Raw genomic sequence first — 23,378 nt, forward strand, 5'->3', positions numbered from 1 at the left:
GCATGGTACACTTTTCTCTGTCCTTTTACTTTCAACATTTCTTTTTCCTTATGTTTACAGTGTATCTCTTATAAGCAGCATATAGTTGGGATTTTTAAAAATCCAATCTGGTACTCTTTGTTTTCACATTGGATATAATGACTAATAAATTTGGGTTTAAAGTTACCATTGTATGCACCATTGTAAAACTCCCACAATGTTTTCTATTTTTCTTGCCTGTTCTCATGTTTCCTTTTCTCTTTTGTTATTTTATCGGGATTTATTTTGGATTAAATATTCTATATCACTGCATTTTCCCATCTATTAGTGTATGAAACTGCTAGTAGGAATACAAGCAGGTGGGGTCACACAGAATCCTGACAGTTCTTCAGATGCGCCGGGACTCAGTCAAAATGTGGATTTCTGTTTCTCACGCCAGAAATACTAAATCAAAATGTGGGGCAGGCAACAGGCCAGGTGTGTTTGAAGCTCCACAGGTAATTCTGATGGACAGCCAGTGGAACATCAATCTCGATCCCACTTCCTCCTCTACCTTTGAAGGGTACAGAAAAGATGGCTGAGAAAAGACTTTTAAGATCGGTCCCCTTTCCTAGTACTTCAACAGTGCCTTGTGTCACAGGGCCCAGATGCCATGACCTGGGTAGACTCCAGCCTATAGGTATCTGTGTGTGTACACTGGCCATAACCAAGAGGCTCAGCCCAATCAGGTGTCTGGTGGCTGGTACCCAAGACCAGCTGCCCTAATGCCCTAACTTGGCTTTGTTCTCCTTGCTATTCCCTCTGATTCCTGGCAGGATGTTTCTAGAGGACTGCAAAATCTTTGTGTCCACTACTTGATGAGACCAGTGATGATCTCCAAGAAGCCAAGAAATGTGTGTGCTGCATCTACTCAGTCAGCACGCATGCTGGCTGCTGTCTTGGTTTTATTGTAGGCCATCACTGTTACGATAATATTGGTGGCACACCGGACTGCATTTATATGAAGTCATCTGGTATAGAGCCCTTATTTCCTGTAGAAAGAGAAGTTATCTTAAAAAGTAACCACAAAAGCCCTAAAGGATGTTACAAAAATGCATATCTACCCTTAAGAGGTAGCCTAGGGCTCCACCTGTATCAGAGAGAGTTGAAATGGGCACAACACAATTTTATCTTCAACGTTCAAATAAGAAATAAAGAACTGGAGGATAGAGCAGCAAATAAACAATTTTTTACCTTAAGCAAGAATATATTTGGTACAGGGACAAGACCAAAAGATATCAAGGAAAAAATAGTCTGTAAACTGGAAACATAAAAAATATTATCTTAGTGTGATCTTCTTCCACCAAAATAATAATAACATAATATTAACAAGAGTTCAACAGCTAAGCCCCCAGATGAGTGGAGGCACTTGAGATTTATCACATAACATTATACATATAGTACATGTATTACTCTGCTCATAAAAGCAAATATTAGGCAGAGAAAACTTGACACACATTTTTCTATTGTTCTAACGATTCCTCAAAAACAGATTTTGTTGAGTAAAGAATTCTCAAGGGTTTTTGGTTTTGGTTTTGGTTGAGCCTGAAAGTTTTCAAAACAGCTTTTTATTAAAAAACAAAAAACACAGACACCGTTTCTATGTACAGTGCCTTTCTCGCTCCAGGGCCATGGCCGCCCGGAGGGGAGCCTGTGCGGATGCTCTAGCAGTCCACAGACCCAGCTCCCACCTGGAGTTATAATACAGGTCCCAAGCAAAACAGGATGAAGGTGCAAATGTGACCAAAAAAAATGTGAGGGGCTGGGGTGGGGAGGGGAGGCTGCGTATCTGCTCGGGCTCCTTCTCTGCAAGGCTCTGCCTCCCTTCTGCGGGCAGAAACGGAAGAAGTCTCTGCGGTCTGCCCCGCACACTGGGCTCAGGAGTGTGCCCCCTTTGGGGGCTGAGAGTGCTACTGACCTGCCAGCCCCTGTCCTCCTCAGGTGGGCCTGGGAGCTGTCACTGACTCTAGCGCCTGCCCTTGGACATTGCTCAGGGTGATTCTCCAGCCTTTTGCTGCTGTGTTTCACTGTGAGGCAGTCTGGTTGGGTTGGGTAGCAGAGGTGGACAGTGTAGCCTCCTCTCTCTTCTCCAAGGCTTCCTGTGGTCAGGAGCTCAGATGCAGGGCAGCCCCAGAGGCTCCGGCTCCCATGGTGCTAACGGCTCAGGCAGCAACCTGACCTGGTCCACTTCCCCGGGAGAGGCGCCAGGGGGAAGCAACAGCCACTGAAGCTCAGGGAGAGGCTCAGGGCAGCAGCAGGGAAAAGTGAGGGCCCAGCAAAAGTCAGGAAGGAATAGGGCCCAAACTCCCTCCCCTGGGCCATGGGGCCTGAGGGAAAATTCCAGGAATTTGAGAATTACCCTTGGTTGCTAACAAATAAATAGTTAACAAATAAAAGGGAAACAATCGTCTGGGTATTTGCATTTCCAGGTATCTCTAGACACATTTAAAAGGAATTTTCTTAAGATCATTCAGGCCCATTCAGTGCACGTTTAGCCATGTTTCTCTCTCCCCCACAGAGCTGGACTCACAGTGAAAGACGGCCAGGTAACAAGAACACTGTGGTTGGTGGCCTGCACTGTCACTTCTACCATGGGGTCCTCCCTCTGACTTCGTGAGGTAGGCAGGGCAGGGAGCACTCTCCCACTGGAGAGATGGAGCACCAAGGCTTGGAAGGTTTAAAAACTGCCCATGGCAGGAAGCGGCCTGTGAGCCCTGGAAGCCCAGCTCCTGGTTTGGTCCTTCTGCCACTGTCCCATTGCCACCTCTCGCTCATTCGTGGGAGATGAGCACTCTCTGTGGCCCAATACACCTAGAAAAAGTGGGTCAACTTAGCACTTCTCAAACCATCCTGAGGACAGGCAAGGTGGGAAGGAAAAAAGCCTGCAATGAAGTGAGCTCCTGAAAAAGCCTGAATTCTCAAATGCATGAATGAACACAATCAGAACTAAAACGGTTCTCTGGCGAAAATCTTGAAATCTCTGTCCAGTCTGAGTCCTGACTGCAGTAAAATCCACGGGGACGTGTACACTTAACATTTTAACACAAGTTAACAACATTTTGTTACATACATCTTGCGGGGGGCAAAAAGAAGGTGGTGGTTAGAAAAAGGGAAGGGCAGAATCTGGGGCCCCCGGGGTCCTGTAGGCCACAGAGATGGGAGGAGCACTTCCAGCTTCCAGCAGCCCTTGCAGCTCACTGTGCCCCAGGAGCTACTGGGTTTCAAGTTAATGGCCACGCTGACCCTTGGGAATGAGGTGCCTGTCAGCCCCAAGGCCATTCTTCAAACAGTCGCTCTCTTTGTCTTTGGTATCCTCTTCCTTCTCCTCCTCCTCTTCCTCTTCCTCTTCCTCCTCTTCCTCATCATCACTCCTCACATCCTGTGTGCTCTAGACAAAGGAAAGAATGGGCTGTGAGTGACAACCTTCCAGTAAGAGTCTTGAGTGAATAAATAAACAAATGGCCCCAGTTTAGAGGTATGGCTCCCTTCACAGAAAACCCAATATCCAAACAATCAAACATCCACCAAGATAGAACATATCATGGGTCATAAACACACCTCAACACACTTAAAGAATTGAAATTATGCAAAGTATGTGTCAGGTCATAACGGAATTAAGGTAGAAATCAAAATAAAAAATATAATAGGAGAAACTCAAAACACTTAGAAATTAAACCACACTCTTAGAAATAATGGGTCAAAGAGTAAGTCTCAAGGGATATTAGAAAATATTTTGAACTAAAATGAAAATACAACATATCAAAATTTGTCAAATGTAGCTAAAATAGTGCTAATAAGGAAATTTAGAGCATTAAATGTCTAGATTAGAAAAGACTCAAATAATTCAAGCTTCTAACTTAAGAAACCAGAAAAAAAGAAGAGCTACCTTAAGAAACTAGAAAAAAAGAAGAGCAAAATAAGCCACAATCAAGCAAAAGGAAAGATAAGATAAGAAGTCAATGAAATTGAAAACAGAAAAAACAACAGAGAAAAGCAATGAAACCAAAACCTGTTTTTTTGAAAAGATCCACAAAATTGATAAATTGCTAGGAAGACTGACAAAGGAAAAAAGAAGGAAGGCACAAATTACCAGAAAATAAAAAGGGGAGATGACTATCGCTACTGCAGATATTACAAGAACAATAACAGAAAACTATAAACAACTTCATGCATGTATATTCAACAACTTAGATGAAATGGACCAATTCTTCAAAAACTACAAACTAACAAAATTCACTCAAGATGACATAGGTAATCTGAATAGTCTTGTAACTATTTAATTTCTTTCTTTGAAAGAAATTAAATTTGTAGTTAAAAATCTTCTGAAAAAGAATATCATCAGGCCCAGAGGATTTCACTGGCAAAGTCTATGAAACACATCAAGAAGAAATAACACCAAATCTCCATATTCTTTTCCAGAACATAGAATAGGGAAGACTTCCCAACTCATTTTATGAGGCCAGAATTACCGATACCAAAACCAGAATAAGACAGTATAAGAAAAGACAACTACAGACCAATATCTCTAACGAACGGAGACATAAAAATCCTCAACAAAATAACCCAAGTCAAAACCACCAATGTATAAAAATAATATATCACAATGAAGTGGGATTTGTCCCAGTAATGCAAGGCTGGTTCAATATTTGGAAATTAATGAATGTAATCCATCATATTAATAATCTAAAAAAGGAAAAAATAGGTGATTGTATCAATTGATGTAGAAAAATCATATGACAAAATTCAACATTCATTCATGATTACAAAAAGAAAACCTTCTCAGCCAAAGAAGAAATAGAAGCTAACATCATACTTAACGGTTTAATGGTGAATGACTGAATGCTTTCCCCCTTTAGATTAGGAATAAGGTAAGGAGGTCCACTTTCACCACTCCTCTTCAACATTGAACTGGGACTCCTAGCAATATAATAAGGCAAGAAATAGAAATAAAAGTCATATAGATTGGAAAGAAAGAAAGAGAAGTGTCCCTATTAGCAGATGACATGATTATCTATGTAGAAAATCCTAAAGAATCCACCAAAAAACTCCTAGAATTAATAAGTGAGTTTAGGAGTAAGGCTGCACACCATAAGGTCAACACACAAAATTACACACACACACACACACACACACACACAATCTTGATTTCTAAACACTAATGTAGAATACTGAAAAGTGTCCTCAAAGATATTAGGTCCTAACCCCTGGAACCGGTGAATGTTACCTTATATGGTAAAGTTTTTGCAGATGAGACTAAGTTAAGGATCTTGAGAGGAGAAGATTATCCTGGATTATCCAGATGGGCCCTAAATGCTACCACAAGTGCCTTTACAAGAGAGGCACAGGGAGATTTGAGGCAGGGGAGTGGCAATATGCAAAGAGAGGTAGAAATTGGAGTGATGTAGCTACAAGCCAACAAATGCTTGCAGCCACCAGAAGTTGGAAGAGCAAAGAAAAGGTTCTCTCCTAGAGCCTCTGGAGGGAACACAGGCTTGCCACACCTTGATTTAGGCTCAAAACTGATTATAGACTTCTGGCCTCCAGAACTGTGAGAGAATAATTTTCTGTTGTTTTAAGCTATCAAGTTTGTGTGATTCACCACAGCAGCCATGGGAAACTAACATGACTAGTGACATCCAACTGAAAACTGAAATTTAAAAATGAGTAACATTTACAATAGTTTCAAAAAATAAAATACTTAGGTATAAATCCAACAAAGTATGTATTAGGATCTGTATATAAAACCTACAAATCTCTGATGAAAGAAATTAAAGATCTAAATAATTGGAAATACATTCAACATTTGTTACCACACAAAGGGCATGATCTGCTCACCACAAGACAAAAGCCAATTGTCAAGAGGCAAGATGGTGGCTGAGAAAGGGCATTTTATTAAGCTATAAGCTAGCAAACTGGAAGCTGGGGGGACTAGTGTCCTAAAGATCCACCTTAAGGGGGCACAGAATCTCAAAGCAGTTATACAGGCCAGTGGGTGATAGGGAGGGGGGTTAGGAATGTTGATGCTCTGGTGCTCCAGACTGGGAGTCACCACATCAGATCTTTCAGTTGTCACTGATGATGGCTATCAGTGTAGACTGTCTGTCCGGGGGTCATCACATTCCTAAGGAACTCAAAAGAACAAAGTTATCATCTTATTGCAGCTAGGAGGTGCATACACAAGCAGGGGTCATAAAATCTACAGAGCAGGTAGATCTCCTGGATGGCACATATCCAGCAGGGTTAATCAGTCAGAGGTCATTCAAAGTTATAACATGGTTTCTTTTCTACAATATGGCTTCCCTTATGTCAACCTTGCATTGAGCTGGTATTATATTCATGGGCTGGAAGATTCAACATAGTAAAAATGTCAGTTATTCCCAGAACTGATCTATAGATTCCATGTGATACTAATTAAAATCTCAGCAAGATTTCTTATAGATATAAACCAGCTGATTCTAAAATTTATATGGAGAGGCAAAGGAACTAGAATAGCGAGAGCAATTCTGAAAAAGAAGAATAAAATTGGAGGTCTCAAACTACCCAATTTTAAGACTTACTATAATGTTACAGCAATCAAGATTGGGTGATATTAGCAAAGGGATAAACAAATAGATCAATGGAACAGAATAGAGTATCTAGAAATAGACTCACACAAATGTGGCCAACTGAGTTTTGACAAAGGTGCAAAAACAATTCACTGGAGAAAGGATAGTCTTTTCAGCAAATGATGTTGGAACCACTAGAATTTCATGGGCAAAAAAGTAAACTTTGATCTAAGTGTCATACTTATACAAAAGTCAGTTCAAAATGGATTGTAAATCTAAATATAAAACTATAGAACTTTTAGAAGAAAACCCATAACCTTAGGTTGGGTGATGAGCTCTTAGACACGGTACAAAAAGCATACTCCATTAAAAAAATTGATATACCTGGATTTCATCAAAATTAAAAACTTTTGCTCTATGAAAGATACTATTTAGAGAATAAAAAGATAAACTGCAAACTGGGAGATAATATTTCCAAATCCCATATCTGACTTATATGCAAAATAAAGAATTCTCAAAACTCAACAGAAAGAAAAAAACCAAATAAATTAGAAAGTGTGGAAAAGATATCAAAATAAACACATCTTCAAAGAGGATGCAGGATGTCAAATTAGGACATGAAAAGGTGTTCAACATCATTAGCTATCAGGAAAAGGCAAACTAAAACCAGGATGAGATACAATGACAAACCCATTAGAATAGCTAAAATTAAAAATACTAACAATACCGAATGCTGACAAGGACGTAGAGTGACTGGAAGGCACTCTCACATATTGCTGATGGAAATGCAACATGGTACAGACACTTTGGCAAACAGTTTGACAGTTATTATAAAATATACATTTACTGTATGTCTCAGCAATCCTTCCCCTGAGTGTTTACCCTAGAGAACATTTATGTTCACAAAAAAACAAATGTTTATAACGGCTCTATCTATAATTGCCCAAAATTGGAAGCAACCCAAATGTTCTTCAACCAGTAAATGGATAAACTGTGGTATGTCCATATAATGAAATATTACCTACCAATAAATAGGAACAGACTATTGACATTTATAAGAAGTTAGGTGAATCTCTAAGGCATTATGCTGAGTGAAAAAAGCTACTTTCAAAAGGTTACCTCCTGTATACACACTAATGTCACTTACATGACATTCTTGAGAAGACAAAACTATGGAGATGAAGAACAGATAAGTGGCTGCCAGGAGCTGGGGTGGAGGAAGGAGTCATTTGGGGTGATAGAATTATTCTGTATCCTAATTATGATGATGGCTACACAAATCTATACCTTTGTTAAAATCCACAGAAGTGTACACCAACAGAAAAGAAACCAATTTTACTGATAAGTTTAAAAATAAAACTCAAAAGTATTTCTTTTTAGAAAGCAAACACTATGCTTTTCCCAACAAACATCTGCTAAGTGAAATACTACGCGTGGGCATTTTGGTTGTCGGGACATTTTCATTGTTGGTAACAGGACGTTTTCTATTTTCTTTATGCAGGTGCTCCTTCAAGGACAGTTCTTAATTAAAAGTAAATGTTTCTCCTCTTGTCTCACTGTTCTCAAAGGAATTTTGTGAGGAAAACTCCTAGAAGAATAACATTGTCCCTGAGGAAGGGAGATGGAACTGCTCCAGACCAGACTTCATTGCGAAAGATAAAAGGTGGTATGAACTATTAAAACAATATGAAGAACTCAAGCTCTGGGCGGGGCCAGTGTTGGACATGCCCCTCCCCCTCTAATCCAGTTCACAAACATTTCTATTAAACCCAGCCTAGGAAAGAAACAAAATATGGAAGGTAGAGGCTGTTTCTTCACACATCGTTTTTCAAAATGACATCCATAACCATATTAGTTACTTTTTCCTTTTGTGACCTGCAGACTAACACTGACCACCTCCACAGATTCTCATGGTATGTGTAACCAAACACCTCCTCTGTGTACAATCTTCATGCAAACACAGCTTTTGAAAAAAATCAAAGTACACACATTCTGCTGGCTTAATTACAGAAATGTAACTTCACGGGCTCTTCTCTGTACATTATACTCTTTTCCACAACAATACAGAAAGGGTCTCAAAATAAACAAGCTAACTGCAAACATTGAGGCGTAAACTGACTTCTCATCATTTAAGGTGCAGCAGAGAAAGGCCACTTTTCTGTGATATGCTGGGAACTGGGATCAGAAGTGCTCCCCATGCAGACAGAGTCTTTCAGGAAAGGGCCATGCTTGGCTGACATCACGGATGGTGCCCCTTGGTCTCCTAGTCTTCCTCAGAAGATTATTGTAGGGAACAGGGGGAAATTTGAATCAGAGCAAAGAAATGAATTTCTCTCCAGAAAAGCAGACCAGCATATACCTGCCTATTTCTCCAGGACTTGAATAGCTGCTTTAGCTGAGAAATAAACTGGTCCTTGAGGATGTTCTCCATCGCACCAAGCTACATCCTCCAACACTCTCACCTCTAGGAAGAGGTCCTGGACCATATGGGGCCTTTTGGAAATTTATGGAATCTCATTGTCACAAAGTTTGGGGAGCATTACTGACTTAATGAGGAGTGGCTGGGGATGTTGGGCATCCTACAATGTGCATGACATCCAAATGTCCTGCTGACCTGTGTGTAGGTGAAACCCTGTTTATAAGTATCCAAGCCTTGAACCTAATTCCATTTTATATTCAAGCACAGCAATTCTTGCCTGGTTTTAATATATTCTCAATTTTCCAGGAATGCAACTATCTACATAAATCAAAGGAAAACTATACTTTGTTTTGTTCAGAACTTTACAATTTCAGAAAACCACATGACTGATGGCAACACTACCAGTGGCATTTCAGTCCCCAGTACAACATGCCTGTGTCAGTCTGTGCTTGCAGCTGCCCCATTAACCGTGAGTCTACATATAAGCAAGCACAGCATCTGTCCACTGGAGTATGTTCTTGAGTGTAGTCATACACATGTTACACATGAAAAGGATATTTTATCAGAAATGCCTTAGGGCCAGCCCGGCGGAGCAGTAGTTAAGTGCGCACATTGCACTTCTCGGCGGCCTGGGGTTCGCCAGTTCAGATCCCTGGTGCGGACATGGCACCGCTTGGCATGCCATGCTGTGGTAGGTGTCCCACATATAAAGTAGAGGAAGATGGGCATAGATGTTAGCTCAGGGCCAGGCTTCCTCAGCAAAAAGAGGAGGACTGGCAGTAGTTAGCTCAGGGCTAATCTTCCTCAAAAAAAAAAAATGCCTTTCATCTTATCTCTTTTTTATTATAGTTGGGGCATGATATTGTTTTCTGAAATTATCGTTATAGGCGAGTTACATTACCTAGGAATTCGATTTCAGGCTAGTGAAGGGGATGCGGGCCCAATAGGGTGGAGAACCACTGCCCTAGACAATGAATCAAGCTCAGAAAGGATTCCTGCTGGTAAGAGTTAGATGAATATATAGGTGGTTGCACATTATACAAGCTTGAATAATGTAACTTGGAAACTGAGTGGCATTCAAATATTAACAAAATCTCACTCTATATTCAATTTTATCTTGTATATGCCACCTATAACAGTAACAGCAATGACACTCTTACAGGGCTTTTTTTCACTGCCCTAAAAATCCTCTGTGCTCTGCCTATGTATCCCTCACTCCCATCCTAACCCCTGGCACCACTGACCTTTCTAATGTGTTCATAGTTTTGTGTTTTCCAGAATGTCATACAGTTGGAATCATATAGTACGTAGCCTCTTCAGATTGGCTTCACTGAGTAATATGCTTTTAAGTTTCTTTCATGTCTTTTCATGGCTTAATAGCTCATTTTTTAAAATTGCTGAATAATATTCCATTGTCTGGATGTACCACAGGTTTACACATCCATTCACCTACTGGAGGACAACTTGGCTGCTTCCAAGTTTGGCAATCGTGAATAAAAGTGCTATAAACATCTATTCTATAAACATCCAAGTGCTGGGTGCTGGACTAAGCAGTTAGTATGAACAGTAACATTTCCTCACCACAGCAACCATAGGACATAGGAGCCATTCTCTTTACTTTAAAAGAGAGGAAACTGTGGCTTAGAGTAGTTAAGTAACTTTAAGAAGGCCACGCAGCTATGAGAGGCAGCCTGGAAAACCCTTGCTCTAACCTTAGACACCTTTGAATCACAGTGCTCTACGAATTGTCTGCACAGATACTTGAGACACAGGGCACCTAGGAGGCAGACGCCCCACTCTGTTTGAGGTCAGCCCTCTGTATAAGAAAGCACCCTCTCCTCTCTTCCTGCTGAGCTGAGCAGCTGACTCACCACACCTTCTTATCCTATCTGACTTTACCCATGGTACCATCAGGACTGACTTTTAGGCATAAAATTTGAAATAATGAAAATCAACCCTAATTAATTATTTTTACTATGTGAGACAAACACTGTCATGTTAATTTTATTCTATTTCATTAAAAAAAAGATGATCAAGAACCATGAAACTGATTTGGCGACCTACTAATGATTTGCAACCCAGTTTGAAAAACACTGCCTAAAGTATGTTAGAAAAAAAAGTTTATAATCAGCTAAAATCAGAAAAGCTTAAGATATAAACCACAATCCATATTCTGCAAAGCACCATTTAACAACTGCAAATATTTCCCAGTAATTACAACACTTAATAGAAATCAAAAACAAGTCAAGCTTGAGGAGTGATGTCAGCACCATGGTGGAGTGAGCTCTCCCAGTAAACTCTCCCCTCAAAGATACAATGAAAAGGACATATATATTCCAACAGAGGACATGCACACAACACTAAAGATGTCTGAGAGACCCATGCAGCCACACGTCAGAAGGTGGACCTGCTAGAGGCCCCCCCCTAAGTAAGTGGATCAAGGTAAGACAATGCTTCTCTTCTTCACGGAAGGACAGCAACATAGGCATTACATGAAGCCACAGGGAGGAAAGCGTAGAGGGAGCAGTGGCCCTCTGAGGGAACACTATAGATCCCTGAAGTCCCTCACACCCCAGGGAAAAGCCTCTCACAAAGGGGACTAACTATCATGGAGGTGTCTTCATCAAGCCAACACTCCAAGAGACCAGATATCGAGGGCAGAACGAGAAGCCCCCAAGATGAAGGAGGAGAGGTAAACATCCCTCCTCTGACCAGCTACCCCTGGTACCACAGCCCAGCAACTTGGAGCTGTCACAAGGTTCACAGTGGGCTAGAATATGCAGGTCTTGACCCTCACCTAGTGGCAAAGGGTGAAAGTGGCAATTAAATACTACCATAATGCAGAAACACAAATCTATGCCATCTAGCAGTATGAAAAAATATATTAAATCTTCAGACCAGAAGGGAAATGACAAGTATCCAGAAATCAATCCTGAAGATACAGAAATATATAACCTACATAGAATTCAAAATAGCTATCATTAAAAAACTCATGGAGTTAAAAGAGAATACAGATAGCCAATTCAATGAGTTCAGGGGTTTCTTCACAAAGGAGATGGACACTATAAAGAAGAACCAAGCAGAAATATCGGAGATGAAAAACACAATGGTTGAGATAAAGGAGAACATAGATTCCCTGAACAGTAGGGCAGATATCATGGAGGAGCAAACCAGCAAATCAGGAATGGACATTTGAAAATTCTTCAAATGGAAGAGGAGAAAGAACTAAGACTAAAAAGAAATGGAGAAAGTCTCCAACAGCTATCCAATTCAATTAGGAAATGCAAGACAAGGTTTATAGGTATTCCAGAGGGAGAAGAGAAGGACAATGGAGTAGAAAGTTTGTTCAAAGAAATAATAGTGGAGAACTTCCCAAACCCGGGGAAGGAGGCCACCAGATCTCCTAACTTTGTCAAGGCATACAGACCTATGGCAAGACATATAGTAGTGAAGCTGGCAAAAGACAATGACAGAGAAAAAATACTAAGGGTGGCAAGGCAAAAGAAGTAATTTATGAAGGAACCCCTATCAGGCTTTCAGTGGATTTCTCAGCAGAAACCTTACAGGCTGGGAGAGAGTGGAATGATGTATTAAAATCTTTGAAAGACAAAAACTTTCAGCCAAGAATACTCTATCCAGTGAAAATATCCTTCAGATATGATGGAGAAATAAAAACGATCCTAGATGAACAAAAGCTAAGGGAGTTCATCACCAGAAGACCACCCCTACAAGAAATCCTCAAGAAGGCCCTCATACCTGAAAAACAAGAAGAAAGAGGTTACAAAGCCCTGAATAAGGAGATAAATCAGTAGACAAAATCAGAAAATTGGAGCTATCCAGCAGAACAGGTTAGCAAATGCTCATGCAAACCATTAGAGATAAAGGGAAGGAAAACACCAAAAACAAAGACACTCTGTCATTTTAAACACAAACTCACAACACAAGATGGAATAACATGTGACAAAACAGCTCAGGAGGGTAAGGGGAAAGGGACTGAATCAGTTTAGTCTAAGGAAATAAGAGGTCATCAGAAAATGGACTATCTCATCTACGAGATTTTGCATAAAAACCTTGTGGTAACCACTAAACAAAGAAGCAGATCAGAGTCACAAATAATAAATAAGGAGAAAACTAAGAAATTCAGCATAAAAATCTCCCTAACCAAATTGATTGTCCGAAATACACAGGACGAGAAACAAAGGAAATGCAGGAGAACCAGAAAATTACTGATAAGATGGCAGCCTTAAGCCCTCATATATCAATAATCACTCTAAATGTAAATGGATTGAACTCTCAAATAAAAAGACACAAAGTGGCAGGATGGATTAAAGAACAAGACTCAAGAATATGCTGCCTCCAGGAAACACATCTCAGCTCTAAAGACAAACACAGGCTCAGAGTGAAGGGATGGAAGCTAATGGCAAACCAAAGAAAGCAGGTGTTGCCATACTTATACCAGACAAAGAAGACTTCAAGATAAAAAAGACAATGAAAGACAAAGAGGGGAAGTATATAATGATCAAAGGGACACTCTACCAAGAAGACATAACACTTATAAATCTATGCACCCAACACAGGAGCACCAAAGTACAGATACCAACTATTAACAAACCTAAGGGGAGACATTAAGAACAACATGATAATATTAGGGGACCTCAACACTCCACTCACTTAAATGGATAGATCATCCAGACAAAAAGTCAACAAGGAAACAGTGGAACCAAATGAAAAGCTGGACCAGATGGACTTAATAGATATACATGGAACACTCTATCCCAAAACAGCCGAATACTATTCTTCTCAAGTACGCATGGAACATTCTGAAGGATGGACCATATGCTGGGAAACAAGGCAAGACTCAATAAATTTAAGAAGATTGAAATAATAAGAAGCATCTTTTCTGACCACAATGCTATGAAACTAGAAATTAACTACAAGAAAAAAGCTGAGAAAGGGACAAAGATGTCGAGACTAAACAACATGCTACTGAACAACAAATGGATCATTGAAGAAATTAAAGGAGAAATCAAAAAACATCTGGAGACAATGAAAATGAAAACATCCCATACCAACTCATATGGGATGCAGCAAAAGTGATTCCAAGAGGGAAATTCATCGCAATACAGGCCCACCTTAACAAACAAGAAAAGTCCCAAATAAGCAATCTCAAATTACACCTAACTTAATTAGAAAAATTCATTAGAATTAGAATTAGAATTAGAAAAAGAAGAACAAACAAAGCCCAAAGTCAGCAGAAGGAGGGAAATAATAAAAATCATTGCAGAAAGAAATGCAATGAAACAAAAAAGACAATAGAAACAATCAATGAAACAAAGAGCTGGGTCTTTGAGAAGATAAACAAAATTGACAAATGCCTAGCCAGACTTACAAAGAAGAAAAGAGAAAAAGTTCAGATAAATAAAATTAGAAATGAAAGAGGAGAGATTACAACAGATATCACAGCAGTACAAATGATGATAAGAGAATACTGCGAAAAGCTATATGCCAACAAAATGGACAATCTAGAAGAAATGGATGCATCCTTAGACTCTTACAACCTCCCAAAGCTGAATCAAGAAGAAATAGATAATCTGAATAGATCAATCACAAGTAAAGAGATTGAAATAGTAATCAAAATCACGCTAAAAAACAAAAGTCCAGGACCAAATAGCTTCCTTGGTGAATTCTACCAAACATTCAAAGAGGGCTTAATATCTATCCTTCTCAAACTATTCAAAAATATTAGGGAAGACAGAACACTTTCTAACACATTCTACGAGACCAGCCTCACCCTGATACCAAAGCCTGACCAGGACATCACAAAAAAGGAAAACTACAGGCCAACATTGCTGACGAACATAGATGCAAAAATTCTCAACAAAATATTGGCAACTTGAATACAACAATACATCAAAATGCATACAAAATACATACACCATGATCAAGTGGGATTTATACCAGGGATACAGGGGTGGTTCAACATCTGCAAATCAATCAATGTGACACACCACATTAACAACATGAGAAATAAAAACCCCATGGTCATCTCAATAGACACAGAGAAAGCATTTGACAAGATCCAACCTCCATTTATGATAAAAACTCTTAACAAAATGAGGATAGGAGGAAATTACCTCAACATAATAAAGGCCATATATGACAAACCCATAGCCAACGTCATACTCAACAGGGAAAAACTGAAAGCCTTTCTCTGAGAACAGGAATAAGACAAGTGTGTCCACTCTCACCACTCTTACTCAACATTATACTGGGTTTTGGCCACAGCAATTAGGCAAGAAAAAAGAATAAAAGGAATCCAAATAGGAAATGAAGAAGTGAAACTCTCACTGTTTGCAGATGACATGATTTTATACATAGAGAACCCAAAAGAATCCATTGGAAAACTATTAGAAATAATCAACTACAGCAAAGTTGCAAGGTACAAAATCAACTTACAAAAATCAGTTGCATTTCTACACTTCAATAATGAACAACAGAGAGCTCAAGAATACAATCCCATTTACAATTGCAACAAAAAGAATAAAATGTCTAGGAATAAATTTAACCAAGGAGGTGAAAGACTTATACAATTAAAACTATAAGACATTATTGAAAGAAATGGATGATGACATAAAGAAATGCAAAGATATTCTATGCACATGGATTGGAAGAATAACCATAGTTAAAATGTCCATACTACCTAAAGCAATCTACAGATTTAACAGAATCCCCAGTCAGAATCCCAATGACTTTCTTCATGGAAATAGAAGAAAGAATACTAAAATTCACAGGGGGCAACAAAAGACCCCAAATAGCTAAAGCGATTCTGAGAAAAAAGAACAAAGCTGGAGGCATCACAAGCCCTGACTTCAAAATGTACTATAAAGCCATAGTAATCAAAACAGCATGGTACTGGTACAGAAACAGGCATGTAGGTCAATGTAACAGAACTGAAAGCCCAGAAATAAAACCACACATCTACGGACAGCTACTCTTCGACAAAGGGGTTAAGAACATACAGTGGAGAATAAATAGACTCTTTAATAAATGGTGTTGGCAGAAATGGGCAGCCACATACAAAAGAATGAAAGTAGACCACTATCTGATGTCATACACAAAAATTAACTCCAAATGGATCAAAGACTTGAAGGTAAGACCTGAAACCATAAAACTTCTGGGAGAAAATATAGGTAGTACACTCTTTGACATAGATCTTAAAAGGATCTTTTTGAATACCATGTCTTGTAAGACAAGGGAAACAAAAGGAAAAATAAACAAGTGGGACTTCATCAGACTAAAGAGCTTTTGCAAGGCAAAGGAAACCAGGATCAAAACAAAAAAGACAACCCACCAACTGGGAGAAAATAATTGCAAATCATATATCTGACAAGGGGTTAATCTCCATTATATATAGAGAACTCACACAACAAAAAAGTAAACAACCCAATCAAAAAATGGGCAGAGAATATGAACAGGTATTTCTCCAAAGAAGACATACAGATGGCCAATAGGCACATGCAAAGATGTTCAACATCACTGACTATGAGGGAAATGCAAATCAAAACTACCCTAAGATACCACCTTACATCTGTTAAAATGGCTATAATCACTAAGGCAAAAAATAACAAATGTTGGGGAGGACATAGAGAAGAGGGAACCCTCATAGACTGCTGGTGGGAATGCGAACAGGTGCAGCCACTATGGAAAACAGTACGGAGATTTTGCAAAAAACTAAAAATAGAAATACCATAGGACCCATCTATTACACTACTGGGTACTTATCCAAAGAACATGAAATAAACAATTCAAAGTGACTAATACACTCCAATGTTCACTGCAGCATTATTTACAATAGCCAAGACATGGAAGCAGCCCAAGTGCCCACTGACTGATGAATGGATAAAGAAGATGTGGGACACAATGGAATACTATTCAGCCATAAAAAAGACAAAATCATCCCATTTGCAACAACATGGATGGATCTGGAGGGTACTGTTTTAAGCGAAATAAGCCAGACCGAAAAAGACAAATACCAGATGATTTCACTCATTTGTGGAAGTTAACAAACACGTGGACAAAGAGAACAGTTCAGTAGTTATCAGGGGAAGGGAGTTGGGGGCAGGGCACAGGGAATGAAGGGGACCACCTATATGGTGACAGACACGTAATAATGAACAACTGAAATTTCACAATGTTGTAAACTATTATGAACTCAATTTAAAAAATTTTAAAAATATATATATATATAACACAAACAAACAAAAAACAAGTCAAGCTTACTCTAGGAGAACAAGGAATCTACATACTTGCTAAAAGTCAAGCCACAGTGTTTTCTGGAAATCTACCTATCTGCTTTGACAGAATGCCAAGACTTTGCTTGCACAAGCAGCAGTGAGTCCTTCTCTTGGAACCATCCAGTTTCTTTTCTTGTATTGCCCTCCCCTTTTATTGCCATCTGCACACCAGCATCCCTGCCTTCCCCACTTCTTAGTTATCCCTGGGCTAGTAGAACTTGTCTTATGCAAACTGTTGGCCTTGAACCCTCCCATGAATTATTAAAGGCCCAAGAAAATACATGCACAAACAAGGATCCAAAACCTTCTCTAAGAGTGCAGGGTAGATCCGGGCTTCAGCGGCCAAAGGGCTGTAGCTACTTGGTTCACAGTTCCCACACCTGCCAAAGTGTGTTGCAGCATACACGCTCACCATCACTGCCCGATGGAGAAGGGTTCAGCAGCCGCTGTTACGGACAGTATTTTCTATTCTGATGACTTTAGATAATTTTCCTTCTGGAATTAGCAAAGATATCTAGTATTCAATTAGCTTTTTCCAGAAATGACCTAGGTTCTCTAGAACACATTGTTAACAATATTATTCATCCCATAATTGGAAGTGGATGAATATAATTTTTGCAAGGTCTTTTAAGAGTTTCCCCCCACAGCAACTCCTTTTGCTTACACAAAACGATGGTGAAAAGAATGAGGAACAAGTTACTTGCGTAGGAGAGACCTTGATATTAGTCTTAATAGAGGCTTTGGAGCCGCCACATCATTAAACGGCACCAGCGCTGGTGAATGTCACCAGCATGGCACTCCAAGAGGGCAGAGAAGACATGCATTCAGAGGATGGGGTGAAATCACAGCACCTATGAAGGGAGACCTGCAATCAGTCTGAGGGCATCCCATACACTAAGAGCAACAGAAAACCCTGAAACTGGGACCAAAACGACCTTCCCAGATTAAAGTGATGTTGACGTCAAAATTCTCCTTTGAAAGGCTGTTCTAGGAGCAGGGCCACAGAGCTGGACTGAAGCACATCCAAAGACACTCACGTGAGCACTGGAGTATCCCCAAAGTAATGGACACACTTCCAACTGCTCCTACTCATCTTTTTCTTTGGGGGGGCTCATGAAAAAAATGCTTGAACCTGTAATATAGCACAGTAATTAGCTTTGGTTGGTGTCTGTCAGACACAGAATACCAGGAGGAAGACTACAGCCCCGGCTTCCTACAGTCCTGAGTGCAAGTCAAAGCAGTACCCGAAGTCTTTCAAGTTCTGGGGAGTTTGAATCCAAGTGTCTAAAAACCGTGCCCTAAGATTGGTTTATTCACCGTCCTCTGATTTGCAGAAGGAAAATGCAGCCAATTTTCGTGACTGCTCTCTATACATAGAATGCCTCCTCTTGAATTTCAGAACCAGACTCAAAAGTTGCTTTTTAAATTGTCCCAATTCACCAGTGCAAAATAGAATATATTCTGTTTTCCACTGATGGTTTTTATTTTCATTACGCCTGCTGCTATCAACATAGCTAATTTCCTTAAGAAATGATTTCATTTTGCTAAGGCTCACAGGTTTTTAAAAAGGAGCTTCTAAGAGAAAAAGGGGTTTTAGGGCTAGATGGATTCTGGAGAGTGTCTGGGCAGGCATGTTCATTGTCCAGATGAGATAAAAGCTCCAGGACTCAGTCCCACCCAGCTCAGTGACACCGTGCAGAGGCAGCAGAGCTCAGATCACACTACATGGCTCTTGACACACACGCATGGATTTCTTTCATATTCTCTGTATTACCTAAAAATAAGTATAAAATGCACCAGAGTCTGTAGTAATCAACACATTGTGACAGATGTAGAAAATGATTTAATTTCATAAATGTAATTTCCTTTAGGGATTAAAACCATTAAAATTAGCATATTCCCTAAATTTCCACATTTTTCATCCTTTAGAAACAGTTTTAGATTCTATAGCCTGAAAGATCTACAACTCTAACTGTACAAAGATATGCAAAACAATTTTGAAAAAAAAACACTAGGATTTAGATAAGCAACACTTAGGAAATAAACATGGCAAGCCAGGATTAAGTATATGACCCAGAAAATGTGTATTAAAATTTAAACGTTAAAGTTTGTTTCAAATATTAGCATCTAACAAAGAACTCATATGCACCATTACAAAGGAAAAAAATCCAATGTGACAGAAAAGCAGGCAAAGGATATGAACAGGCAATTCACAGAAGAGGCAACACTATTGACTAATGAACTATACAAGACGCCTACTCTTAATAATCAGGAAAATGCAAATTAAAATGAGACAAAAATCTCACATTCATCGAACTGAAAAGTCTGATAATAACAAACAGCTGGTGAGGCTATGGGGAAAGAGAAACATCCGCTTGGTTTGAAGAACTGGCCACATCTAGTAAATCTGACTCAGCAATTGCACCTACAGAGAAACTCTCACACGAGGAGACCCACATAAGGACATTTATGGTAGCAGTGACTATGAACAGGAGGATAAACAGCCTGGGGAATAGTCATATGATGGAATACTATACAGGAGTTAAATGAATTGATCTACAGAGTTATATATATCAATATGAATAATATTTTAATAAGTGAAGAAAACAAGCACAATTATATATATACTAGATCATATCATTTAGGTAAAGCTTAAAAACAATAAAACAATACTGTAATGTTTGTGGCTATATCTAAAAATAATAAGCACATAAAAGCACAGGTGGGAAGACACCAGCTTTAGGGGTTCCCTCTGCAGGGGGAGAGAGGAGAACAGGGTCGGGTAGAATATACCAGGAGGTACCATCTTTCTTCTCTAGTTTCTCTTAGGTGATTTCATCTAGCACACAGTAGGCACTCAGTATATATTTGATGAGTGAGTAAACAAATGAATCTAATACCACAACCTTAAAAAACAATTAAATGCAGATGACTCCCAAATTTATATCCCAGTGTGGACCTCTCTTCCAGGCTCAAAGTCAAATGATCAGTAGCTAGACAATCTCCTCTGAGCTGTCTAACGGTCTTATCAGACTCTAGCCTCTTCCTCTATCACCACCTTTTCTTTTCCATATTCCGGCAAATGGCACCACCAGTCACTCAGTTGCTCCAGGCAAAAACCTGCAGACCATTCTCCAGTCCTGCCCTTTATGGGCGCCCTTGTTCCCCAGCCTATGCACTTAGCTGAGCTCTTTGATAAAGGCCCCTGCACTCTTGTCTTCAGTGATTTCCAAGTTGCCTCAAATCTCTGCAGCCAAGCTCCAGATTCTGAGCTGGCTCGGCCCGTTGGCAAACTCCACCTAGGACCTCTGAGTACAGAGGTCAGCAGTCAGCTGAGCAGCGCCGCACAGGCTGGCCCTCTGAGACGCAGTGGCAGAGGTTTGGGTCCCAAAAGACCCCTGCTGACCTCTGCTGCAGGACTTCTGCCAGTCACTTCAGATAGTTCCTGTGAGACAGTGTTGCTTCCCTGGCTCAGAGGAGCCAGTTGCCATTGTTGGCAAGATTCCTCAATAAGAAAAAGTCACAAAGTATCTCGCCTGCCCTTGTGTAGGGATAGACAACGTATGATTTGTTCTTAGACAACTCCAATCCGCCAGCCCGCTTTCAAAGGAAATACATGACATTATCACCTACTGGCTCAGAACTGAGATGCCATTACATGAGGCTCTTCCATACCTGAGTTTCCCAACTGATGTGCCAGGAAGGGGTGAAAAGATATGCTGAGATATTGATCCCCTAGGCCTGTGGGGCAGCTCCCACAGCCCTAGTCTCCTCCTGCTTTGCCACGTCAGTTTACTTCAGTGTGCTGCACAAATATCCATTTCTCCAGGGCCCTCAGGTGATAAAGGCTGGGAAGCACTGTCCTAGACTGACTATAGAGCTGGACGAAATGTTTAACAAGCAGTAACCTTGGCAGATTTGCTCACATGGAGGATGGCTTGAACTAGAGATGAGAAGCTGTACAGTCAAACTTGGAATCTGATTCCCGGGGAGATAAAGGCGTGTGTACAAGGCAGGAGGTGAGAAGTGCTGCCTCTAGGATATGAACAGTTCTGCTGGCTTAGACCCAACATTCAACAAGGTCAAGAGGTGAAAAAATGATGAGGGAGAAACAGTCACTAGCGAATTAGAATGAACGAACAATGACTGCTCAGCATGGTCAACCCAACCTCACCTGGTGTGCCCTTCCCAACACAACTGTACATACTGACGGAGGAACTGAAGGTCGTAGTGCAGAGTGCTACAAAAGTCATCATCTTCTCTCGGTTACAACTGAACAATTAGCTACAGTCTCATGTTCTCAATCCATCAGAACTTTCCAAATGCAGTTGCCTTATTTAAAAAGGAAATGGCTGGCAATCATTTCTGATTATCATTTGAGTAATTTTAAACTGACAATATTTACATCTGAAGAAATGCTAACCAGTTAACTATGGAAAGCTTGGCTTCTCAAAAACTAGTGTGGCTGCTCCTGCATAAACCTAACTTCTCTCTGGAAGGGATGACACTAACAGATGGGAAAGCAAGGAATAATTTGGGGACAACACCAACCACGGAGAGGAATCAAGCAGAAGTGGAGCTCACCCATTCATCCCAGGAGTCTCAGCTTGGGCACTGCTGACATTGTGGCCAGAGAATTCTGTGTGTGGGGACTATTCTGCCCATTCTAGGAGGTTTAGCAGTAAGTATGCTCAGTCTCTGTCCACTAGAAACCAGTTGTGACAACCAAAAGTGTCACCAGAAATTGTCAAATGTCCCTCGGGGGCAAAATCACCCAGTTTGAGAATCACTGATTCAAAAATATTTCTTGAGCTTCTGTGTCTTGCGTAAGATATCAGGAGTATAACAGTCTCTGTCTTCAAATAACTTACAGTCTATTGAAAAAGCCAAACCCTCAGGGATCAAATACATAACAATAAATATATAAGTTCATATTTATAAGTGTTATGAAGTAGAGAAAACATGATATGTAAATTAGGGATCTCACTCAGATGGGGGTGATGCCAGGAAGGCCTTGTTAAGGAAATGGAACTCAAAGGATATAACCTGGAGATAAAGTAGGAGTGGTTGGGAAACAATAGGGTAAAGGGCATTTTAAGAAGAAATAGTGCAAAGGCCCTGAGATGGGAAAAATGTTGGCATGCTCAGGGATCAGAAAGGCCAGTGTGGCTAAAACACGGTAAGAAAGATGGAGCATGACCTAAGATGAGGTCAGGGAACAAGCATGGATCAGATTATGGATTTCAGAGGTCATGGTCAGAAGTTCAAATTTACTTCTAAATCCAATTCGAAAGCACTGTGTAGCACTGTTCGAGGAGTTGGGAACATATCAGTGACCAAAACAGACAAGGTGTCTGTTCTCGGGAGCTGGTTTATATGTAAGAGGGTTCCCCATAGCTGCACAGAATTGGTTGGAGGGAGTCCAGAGTCGTCATAGGTGAAATACTTAGGAGGCTGAGGTCACAGTCCAGGGGAGAAATGCCAGTGACTTGGATTGGAATGGCAACAGTCAATATATAGAGGGAGTATTACTTAAGAAAGAACACTGCCCAAAGGCCTCCAGGTTTGGAAGGGGCTTTTAAGCTCATCTAATCTAGTTTCTATTTGATGCTAGTATGCCCTTTTTAATAACTCGAAAAAAAGATGTACATAGTCCTGCCTGTACATCTCAAGTAATTCATTACCTGCTTCCTTTTTCATATGGTGCTAAAATCTGCCTCCTTGTCCAAAGGGAGTGTGTGTACTTCCTTCAAATATTGATCAATTTTTCAAACATTTAAAAATAATTAACTTTTCTTCAAGCTACAAATTCCCATTTCCTTCCGTCGCTGCGCATATGACAGCATCAAAACCCCTCACCATCCTGCATATTTTATGAGAACATATTCCCATCTATAGCTGTCTCCCTGCATTGCACTGTGTGTGTAACACAACCAGCATCACGCAATTAATACCGAACTTACCACTTTTATCTCCACAAAAAAACCAAGTGAGTACAACAAATTCAGAGTCAAACTCTGATGTCTACACTTTGGGCTTTATTTTTTGTGTGATTTTTTCTTGTATTTAAGATTCCAGAATCTATATCTATATCTATATCTA

At 40.1% G+C, this 23,378-nt stretch overlaps 1 protein-coding gene across 27 annotated transcripts in view; it reads right to left on the minus strand.

The window, feature by feature from the left end:
* Nucleotides 1–1,185: 1,185 nt before the first annotated feature.
* Nucleotides 1,186–23,378, minus strand: part of CERS3 (ceramide synthase 3) — a 113,925-nt gene continuing 91,732 nt past the window's right edge. For all 27 annotated transcript variants that reach the window (XM_023651423.2, XM_023651397.2, XM_023651414.2 and 24 more), the window contains one exon: nt 1,186–3,406. In XM_023651423.2, the coding sequence (XP_023507191.1) occupies nt 3,245–3,406 (162 nt within the window). In that variant the 3' untranslated portion in view covers nt 1,186–3,244. The remainder of the gene's footprint in view (nt 3,407–23,378) is intronic.

Source organism: Equus caballus, chromosome 1, assembly GCF_041296265.1.
Source record: "Equus caballus isolate H_3958 breed thoroughbred chromosome 1, TB-T2T, whole genome shotgun sequence".
Taxonomy (NCBI): Eukaryota; Metazoa; Chordata; class Mammalia; order Perissodactyla; family Equidae; genus Equus; species Equus caballus.